Source organism: Giraffa tippelskirchi, chromosome 6, assembly GCF_054371585.1.
Source record: "Giraffa tippelskirchi isolate mGirTip1 chromosome 6, T2T-mGirTip1v1.2.pri, whole genome shotgun sequence".
Classification (NCBI taxonomy): domain Eukaryota; kingdom Metazoa; phylum Chordata; class Mammalia; order Artiodactyla; family Giraffidae; genus Giraffa; species Giraffa tippelskirchi.
In genome coordinates, this window is record NC_137280.1 from 87,408,901 (window position 1) to 87,419,139 (window position 10,239).

Genomic DNA, 10,239 nt, shown 5'->3' on the forward strand with positions numbered 1-10,239 from the left:
TGAATGTGACTATTCCAACCCATTATAAAGAGAGATAATTTTGCTCCTTTAATAAAAGAATTGGGTATTATAATCATTGGTTTCATGAAAGTCTTGCAGTTCCAATAAGGATTCCCTACTTATATCAGAAGTTATTAGCTGTCATTTATCCCTCTTTATAAAATATTTGCAGCTATGGAAGACCTTTATAGGTACTCTTATGCACTGCTAACCTACATATTATAGAGACTGTCAAATTTAATTATTAAAACACCGTGTTTTATGAGTTAGAACTTACATGAACTCCATTCTCGATTGTAGAGATGGAACTCAGAGGGATTTAATGTTCTGCTTAAAGGTACATAACAAGTGAGGGATGAAATCTTGACTGGAATTAGTCAAGATACTTCCAGTTTTCAAATTCTGGACAGTGGTTCTTAGCCAGAGATGATTTTTCTCCTGGGAATATTTGGCAATGTCTAAAGGGATGCTTACTGTGGGAAATCACATGGACAGAGGATCCTGGTGGGCTACAGTCCATGGGATTGCAAAGAGTCAGACATGACTAAGCGACTAGAGAGCAGCAAAGAGATGCTGTTAATCTCTTATATACAGCAGGACAGAGCCCAATACAAGCAATTGTACTGTCCCAAATGCCAAAAGTGAGAAGGTAAGAAAAGCTATTTTGGACCAGGACTTCTACAAGTTCATTTTGCATAAAAATCACCAAGGTCTGCAGTTGAAATGCAAAATCTGTTTCATGAGGTCTCTATTGGGCCCATGGAATGGATTTCAACCGAACTTTTAGTTTATTGAAACTGCAAGTCTTGGTCTGTGGATCACAGTTTCGGTATCAAGGCAGCAGTCCTATGTTAGGGTCAAGTGTATATAATTTTAGTCTACTCCACAGAGGCTATTTTATGTAAGTAATTTTGAAAAAAGTTTTTCACTCATTTTATAGGTGGCAGTGAATTATGTGGCAGATCTTTTAAATATAAGAGCTCTGGAGTGACATAAATAAAATATATATATTAAGAAGAGTTTTCAGTAGGCAGAATAAAGGACTCCAAAAGACATCATATCCTAAACCAAGCAACTTTCAAATATATTAGTTCATATAGCAGGGTAATTAAGACAGTAGATGGAATACAGCTACTAGTAATGTGTTTTAAGATACAAAAATTAGCCTGAATTTTCACTTTGGACTAGTGTAAACACAATGATCCTCTAAGTGTGAAAGAGAGGAAGAAGAATTGGACTCAGAGAAACATGTGAAGATGCTATGCTGCTGGATTTGAAGATGAAGGAAGGATATAAGGATATATATCATTCCATGATATAAGGAATGCAGGTGGCCCCTGGAAATTGGAATAGGAGAGGGAATTCATCCTCACCTGGAACATCCTGAAAGATCCAAGCCCTCCAGATGTGGGTTTGATTTAAACCCACTGAGACTCATTTTAAGACACAGTGTTAAGGGAAGCACACTGACTGAAACCGCCCACCCTGTCCAGGCTCTCTAGTAACCCTTCACATGAACTGTTTTACAACAGGAGGTCCTGGTAAGGAATATGGAGCTAATAAGCCACCACCAACTGGAAGAGTTCGGGAAAGGTCAAAAGGAGACACCGTGTGTCTGTCCACCTCCCAGAATCCCTCTCGCTAGCGTCCATCTTGGCTGAGCAATGAGTGCACCACCAGGAAGGACTCTGAGTGAGAATGATTGGCCAAAGACAACCTGGAAATTAATCCCATCACCATAAAACCTGAGACTGTGAGACACGTGGCAGAGCAGCTCTCCTGGGTTCCCTTACCCCGCTGCTCTCCGCCCAGGTGCCTTCTTCCAGTAAAGTATCTTACTTTGTCAGCACGTATCTCCTCGGACAATTCTTTTCCGAGCGTGAGACAAGAGCCCGCTCTTGGGGCCCTGGAGAGGTGCCCCCCTTCCTACAACAACAGTATATGTGTGAGTCTGTTTAGTTGAAAGAAGGATGTTTACAAATGCACATACATGTATATATACACATACTCCTTACTCTTGAAGGTTTTTCTTTGGACTCAAAATATATCTAACATTTCATGTATTTCACAACTTTCATCTGAATTAAGTTGTATTATCCCATATTGCCTTCAGATATAAGGATCTTATTCCCAGGTGGATTACATTTTAACAATTATTTGAGAAAGCAGTTCAAACTTATTCAGTATCTTCTTCAGTTGCATACAAATGAATCCATATATTATGTATTCTCAGTTTTGTATAAATCCTTTAATTTGGCAGATTGTGTGAGGATTACTGAATATAACTGTACTCTTTTAAAGGTGTGACGATTACTGAATATAACTGTACTCTTGTAACTTAAACTGAAGAAAGTAGGGAAAACCACTAGATCATTCAGGTATGACCTAAATCAAATCCCTTATGATTATACAGTGGAAGTGACAAATAGATTTAAGGGACTAGATCTGATAGACAGAGTGCCTGATGAACTATGGACAGAGGTTTGTGACATTGTACAGGAGAAGGGATCAAGACCATCCCCATGGAAAAGAAATGGCTGTCTGAGGAGGCCTTACAAATAGCTGTGAAAAGAAGAAAAGCAAAAAGCAAGGGAGAAAAGGAAAGATATAGCTATTTGAATGTAGAGTTCCAAAGAATAGCAAGAAGAGATAAGAAAGCCTTCCTCAGGGGTCAATGCAAAGAAATAGAGGAAAACAACAGAATGGGAAAGACTAGAGATCTCTTCAAGAAAATTAGAGATACCAAGGGAACATTTCATGCAAAGATGGGCTTGATAAAGGACAGAAATGGTATGGACCTAACAGAAGCAGAAGATATTAAGAAGAGGTAGCAAGAATACACAGAAGAACTGTACAAAAAAGATCTTCACGACACAGATAATCATGATGGTGTGATGACTCACCTAGAGCCAGACTTCCCGGAATGTGAAGTCAAGTGGGCCTTAGAAAGCATCACTACAAACAAAGCTAGTGGAGGTGATGGAATTCCAGTTAAGCTATTTCAAATCCTGAAAGATGATGCTATGAAAGTGCTGCACTCGATATGCCAGCAAATCTGGAAAACTCAGCAGTGGCCACAGGACTGGAAAAGGTCAGTTTTCATTCCAATCCCAAAGAAAGGCAATGCCAAAGAATGCTCAAACTACCACACAATTGCACTCATCTCCCACGCTAGTAAAGGAATGCTCAAAATTCTCCAAGCCAGGCTTCAGCAATACGTGAACCATGAACTTCCAGATGTTCAAGCTGGTTTTAGAAAAGGCAGAGGAACCAGAGATCAAATTGCCAACATCTGGTGGATCATCGAAAAAGCAAGAGAGTTCCAGAAAAACATCTATTTCTGCTTCATTGACTATGCCAAAGCCTTTGACTGTGTGGATCACAATAAACTGTGGAAAATTCTGAAAGAGATGGGAATACCAGACCATCTGACCTGTCTCTTGAGAAACCTATATGCAGGTCAGGAAGCAACAGTTAGAACTGGACATGGAACAACAGACTGGTTCCAAATACGAAAAGGAGTACGTCAAGGCTGTATATTGTCACCCTGCCTATTTAACTTATATGCAGAGTACATCATCAGAAACGCTGGACTGGAAGAAGCACAAGCTGAAATCAAGATTGCTGGGAGAAATATCAATAACCTCAGATATGCAGATGACACCACCCTTATGGCAGAAAGCAAAGAACTAAAGAGCCTCTTGATGAAAGTGAAAGAGAAGAGTGAAAAAGTTGGCGTAAAGCTCAACATTCAGAAAACTAAGATCATGGCATCTGGTCCCATCACTTCATGGCAAATAGATGGGCAAACAGTGGCAGAATTTATTTTGGGGGGGCTCCAAAATCACTGCAGATGGTGATTGCAGCAATGAAATTAAAAGATACTTACTCCTTGGAAGGAAAGTTCTGACCAACCTAGAGAGCATATTAAAAAGCAGAGACATTACTTTGCCAACAAAGGTCTATCTAGTCAAGGCTATGGTTTTTCCAGTAGTCATGTATGGATGTGAGAGTTTGACTATGAAGAAAGCTGAGCTCTGAAGAATTGATGCTTTTGAACTGTGGTATTGGAGAAGACCCTTGAGAGTCCCTTGAAGTGCAAGGAGATCCAACCAGTCCATCCTAAAGGAAATCAGTCCTGGGTGTTCATTGGTAGGACTAATGTTGAAGCTGAAACTCCAATACTTTGGCCCCCTGATGAGAAGAGCTGACTCATTTGAAAAGACCCCGATGTTGGGTCTTTCAAGCATCTTTCAAAGATTGAAGGCGGAAGGAGAAGGATGAGACAACAGTGGATGAGATGGTTGGATGGCATCACTGACTCGAGGGACATGGGTTTGGGTGGACTCCGGGAGTTGGTGATGGACAGGGAGGCCTGGTGTGCTGCGGTTCATGGGGTCACAAAGAGTCAGACACAACTAAGCGACTGAACTGAACTGAACTGAACTGAATGCATCTTTCAGCTCATTTACAGAGTTCTTCAACTCCAGTATGTCTGTTTAGTTATGTTTAAGAGTCTTCATCTCTTTGAAAATCATTTCTTATTTTCATTTTTTTTTAGTTTATGAGTTTAAGTGCTTTTGCGAGTGTTCCTATAGCTTTCTGAGTTTCTCCATGACACTCTTTGAGTTTTCCACTGGCTTGATCACAGTCTCCTATTGTGTTAAGATTGGTTTCTTGAAAATTGTTACTTTCTTTTTGTGATTCTGTGTTACTGCAGTTTTTCATGGTGCCCAGTGGGTAGCTTCTCTGGCAGTGCATTTGAAATAACAAATGCCTTTTTCATTTAGGTAAAGGTCTGTTGATTCTGATTCTAACAATTCAACAAACTGGTAACAAAAGGCCTTTCTGTGTTTTTCAGTTAGGTGACACAGTAACACAAGTCTTTTGTTTCTTTTGCCTGAGTTGCATCTGAGTTGCATTTATTGAAGTAGGAAATGCAACCCCCTCCAGTATTCTTGCCTGGAAAACCCCAGGGACAGAAGAGCCTGGAGGGCTGCAGTCCAGGGGGAGGCAAAGAGTTGGACACGACTGAGTGACTGAGCACGCACGCACTCACTCATTTGGCTATTTTTAAGAAACTACTTTCTTTGCCCTTCACTGTCCCTAGCAGAGGCGTTGGGTGCATTGTCATCACTGCTGGTGCCTCCAGGGTCACTGGCACCTTGGTGCTGCTAATGTCCCTGATGTGGCTGGCATCTCTGCCCAGGGAACCATGATAGTGGGCAATTTTGTATCATCCAGGGTCACCTGGTTCAAGGTCCCCACCACCATTGCTGCCTGTTTCCCTTTGATTGTAGATAATGCTGCATCTGGAAGGCCAGGTTCATGAGTGCCACCTCCACTGGTGCTACCAGGTGCTCTGGGTCTATGGACTCAGCTGCCTCAACCATTGGGATGGGACTAGGGGCACCACCTCTTGCTGTTTTCCAAATCAACCCAATTTAACATGTAAAATTATATGAATCTCTGGACTCCTGGTTATAGGACAGGTGAATATTTGCTGAGTTATGGAAGTCTGATTAATCAGATAGAGGGGGAGAGACAAAGGGAGTATCTTGTGTTACCATAATGCTGATGTCATCAAAGATAGATTTATTTTCTCATAAACTGTGAGATTGACATATATATGTACATACACATACATATATGGAATTAACTATCATACATTGGTGAAGAAAGACATCCAGTATAACAGTATACAACATCATGGATGAGACTTAGAATTACAACAGAGAAAATGACAGGTGAGTACAGACTCATGAGGAGCCAAACAGAGATCAGGATAACCACACACTATACAAACTCATTTGTTAATGAGCATTATATTAAAGCATCTACTATGAAAGTGAGTTATTATGCAACAATAGCTAACTGATCAAAAATAAAAGTGAACAGAACTGAAGACAATTATATTAATCAGCTTCTTCTCAATTATGCAATTATTCTATTTAAAGGTAGCATTCATGATTACTCTGTCTTTACATTTTATTTCAGATAACTATATTAAAAATTGGTACATTAAGTTTCCTCTCTAGATAAGCAGGAAAAGGTGAAAAGTGTGCTTGTTTGCGCTAAACATGTAACCTTGAATCACATGACTGGATAGGCATTTCAGTCCTCCAGTGAGTCATCCTTTGGTTATATATTCTGATATACAAAGTTCACTCTGAACAACGCAGTGGTGAAGGGCACTGACCTTCTGTGCAGTAAAAAATCTAAATATAATTTTACAGTCAGCTCTCTGTATCCACAGTTCCACATCTGAATGTTCAATGTAACCTATTAAAAGATATTTAAAATACCTTAATTGTCAACTTTACTTTAGACAAAAATGAGTAATGAAACTAATAACCATTATTTAGAAAAATAAGAGAAAAATTACTTGTAATGACATGTATCATTTGAGAATAAATTATTCTTAAGAAACTCAGTCCTCTCATGAAGAACATGCTGCTGAAGTAGGGATAATTACAAATCCTATATATCAGGTTGAGGAGAAAGCTTAATAAATCAATACGTGGAATTATTTTAATTAAAATTCCAGGGACCCAAAAAAAAAGAAGCAAATTTGATTCTTCAATGATCAAAGAATCACAATTTCTGATTCTTGGCTTTGAGTCATGCATCAAGGGCACTTCATCTCCCCCAGGAGAGTTGGCCTTTTCTACCTAGTATTTCATAGAATCTCTTCAGAGCCCCCTTTATGTCTTTATTCCTTAGACTGTAGATAAAGGGGTTCAGCATGGGTGTGACCACTGTGTACATCACTGAAGCTGCTGCACCTGATCTTGAACTGTAGGGAGCAGCAGGGTTAAGGTGCACTCCTAGGACAGAACAATAAAATAAAAAGACAACTGAGAGGTGAGATGCACAAGTGGAAAATGCTTTATACTTCCCCTCAGCTGATGAGATTCCATGTATGCAAAAAACTATTTTAGAGTAAGAGTAAAGTATTCCAGCAAAAGGACCACCACCCAGCAAGGTAGCTGCAAAATACAATACCATGTCATTAAGGAAGGTGTCAGAACAGGCAAGTTGTAAGACTTGATTGAGTTCACAGAAAAAGTGTGGTATTTTGAAGTCTGCACAGAAGGACAATCGCAACACCATTAACTTCTGTAACAAGGAGTACATGACACCCACGATCCAAGATATCAGAATCAGGAGACTGCAGAGTTGGGGGCTCATGATGACCGTGTAGTGCAACGGGTGACAGATGGCCACAAACCGGTCATAGGCCATCACAGCCAGGAGAAAATCATCTAAACTTGCGAAGAGTATGTAAAAGTACATCTGGGTGATGCAGCCTTCAAAGGTGATCAATTTGTTCTGTGTCTGGATATTCCACAGCATCTTTGGGATGGTGGTGGAGGTGAAGCAAATGTCTACAAAGGACAGATTGGAGAGGAAGAAGTACATGGGGGTGTGGAGGTGGGAGTCTGAGATGGTGGCCAGGATGATAAGCAGGTTTCCAAACACAGTGATCAGGTACATGGACAGAAAAAGTCCAAATACGAGGGGCTGCAGCTCAGGTGCCTCTGAAAATTCCATGAGAAGAAATTCTGAAACTTCTGAAATATTTTGTGGTTCCATGCCTTGTAGGTAACTACCAAAATATAGAACAGTAACTGATTGACTTTTACACAAGCAAGCATTAGCAACCTAGTATGCATGCATGTTTAGTCACTTCTTTCATGTCCGACTCTTTACAATCCCATGAACTGTGGCCTACCATGCTCCTCTGTCCATGGGATACTCCAGGTAAGAATATTGGAGTGGATTGTAATTTCCTTCTCCAGGGGATCTTCCCAATGCAGGGATTGAATCCGTGTCTTTTACATCTCCTTCATTGGCAGGCAAGTTGTTTACCATTAGTGTCAACCTAACATTATATCTACTACTGTGGGCAGGAATCCCTTAGAAGAAATGGAATAGCCATCATAGGCAATAAAAGAGTCCAAAATGCAGTACTTGGAAGCAATCTGAAAAACAACAGAATGAACTCTGTTCTTTTCCAAGGCAAACCATTCAATATCATGGTAATCAAAGTCTATGCTCCGACCAGTAATGCTGAAGAATCTGAAGTTGAACGGTTCTATGAAGACCTACAAGACCTTTTAGAACTAACACCTAAAAAAGATGTCCTTTTCATTACAGGGGACTGGACCACAAAAGAAGGAAGTCAAGAAACACCTGGAGTAACAGGCAAGTTTGGTGTTGGAATACAGAATTAAGCAGGGCAAAGGCTAATAGAGTTTTGCCAAGAGAACTAACACCAGTCATAGCAAACATCTTCTTCCAACAGCATAAGAGAAAACTCTACACATGGACATCACCAGATGGTCAACACTGAAATCAGATTGATTATATTCTTTGCAGCCAAAGATGGAGAAGACCTATACAGTCAGCAAAAACAAGACTGGGAGCTGACTGTGGCTCATATCGTGAACTCCTTATTGCCAAATGTAGACTTAAATTGAAGAAAGTGGGGGAAACCACTAGACCATTCAGGAATGACCTAAATCAAATCCCTTATGATGATACAGTGGAAGTGAGAAACAGATTTAAGGGACTAGATGTGATAGACAGAGTGCCTGATGAACTATGGATGGAGATTCGTGACATTGTATAGGAGACAGGAATCAAGACCATCCCCAAGAAAAAGAAATGCAAAAAAGCAAAATGGCTGTATGGGGAGGCCTTACAAAGAGCTGTGAAAAGAAGAGACGTGAAAAGCAAAGGAGAAAAGGAAAGATATACCCATTTGAATGTAGAGTTCCAAAGAATAGCGAGGAGAGGTAAGAAAGCCTTCCTCAGGAGTCAATGCAAAGAAATAGAAGAAAGCAATTGAATAGGAAAGCCTAGATATCTCTTCAAGAAATTAAAGATACCAAGGGAACATTTCATGCAAAGATGGGCTTGAAAAAGGACAGAAATGGTGTGGACCTAACAGAAGCAGAAGATATTAAGAAGAGGTGGCAAGAATACACAGAAGAACTATACAAAAAAGATCTTCATGACCCAGATAATCACGATGGTGTAATGACCCACCTAGAGCCAGACATCCTGGAATGTGAAGTCAAGTGGGCCTTAGGAGGCATCACTACGAACAAAGCTAGTGGAGGTGATGGAATTCCAGTTGAGCTATTTCAAATCCTGAAAGACGATGCTGTGAAAGTGCTGCACTTAATATGCCGGCAAATCTGGAAAACTCAGCAGTGGCCACAGGACTGGAAAAGGTCAGTTTTCATTCCAATCCCAAAGAAAGGCAATGCCAAAGAATGCTCAAACTACCACGCAATTGCACTCATCTCACACGCTAGTAAAGGAATGCTCAAAATTCTCCAAGCCAGGCTTCAACAATACATGAACTGTGAACTTCCAGATGTCCAAGCTGGTTTTAGAAAAGGCAGAGGAAACAGACATCAAATTGCCAACATCCGGTGGATCATCGAAAAAGCAAGAGAGTTCCAGAAAAACATCTATTTCTGCTTTAGTGACTATGCCAAAGCCTTTGACTGTGTGGATCACAATAAACTGTGGAAAATTCTGAAAGAGATGGGAATACCAGACCATCTGACCTGTCTCTTGAGAAACCTGTATGCAGGTCAGGAAGCAAGAGTTAGAACAGGACATGGAACAACAGACTGGTTCCAAATAGGAAAAGGAGTAGGTCAAGGCTGTATACTGTCACCCTGCTTATTTAACTTATATGCAGAGTACATCATGAGAAATGCTGTGCTGGAAGAAACACCAGCTGGAATCAAGATTGCCGGGAGAAATATCAATAACCTCAGATATGCAGATGACACCACCCTTATGGCAGAAAGTGAAGAAGAACTAAAGAGCCTCTTGATGAAAGTGAAAGAGGAGAGTGAAAAGGTTGGCTTAAAGCTCAACATTCAGAAAACTAAGATCATGGCATCTGGTCCCATCATCTCATGGGAAATAGATGGGCAAACAGTGGAAACAGTGTCAGACTTATTTTGGGGGGCTCCAAAATCACTGCAGATGGTGATTGCAGCCATGAAATTAAAAGACGCTTACTCCTTGGAAGGAAGGTTATGACCAACCTAGATAGCATATTAAAAAGCAGAGACATTACTCTGCCAACAAAGGTCCGTCTAGTCAAGGCTATGGTTTTTCCAGTAGTCATGTATGGATGTGAGAGTTGGACGGTGAAGAAAGCTGAGCACCAAAGAACTGATGCTTTTGAACTGTGGTGTTGGAGAAGAC

The 10,239-nt window shown here is 40.5% G+C and overlaps 1 protein-coding gene across 1 annotated transcript; it reads right to left on the bottom strand.

The window, feature by feature from the left end:
• Positions 1 to 6,639: 6,639 nt before the first annotated feature.
• LOC145510951 (olfactory receptor-like protein OLF4) lies at positions 6,640 to 7,596 on the bottom strand. The gene has a single exon (XM_081503137.1). It carries the CDS (start codon positions 7,594 to 7,596, stop codon positions 6,640 to 6,642), a length of 957 nt encoding a protein of 318 aa, XP_081359263.1.
• Between the last annotated feature and the right edge of the window lie 2,643 nt (positions 7,597 to 10,239).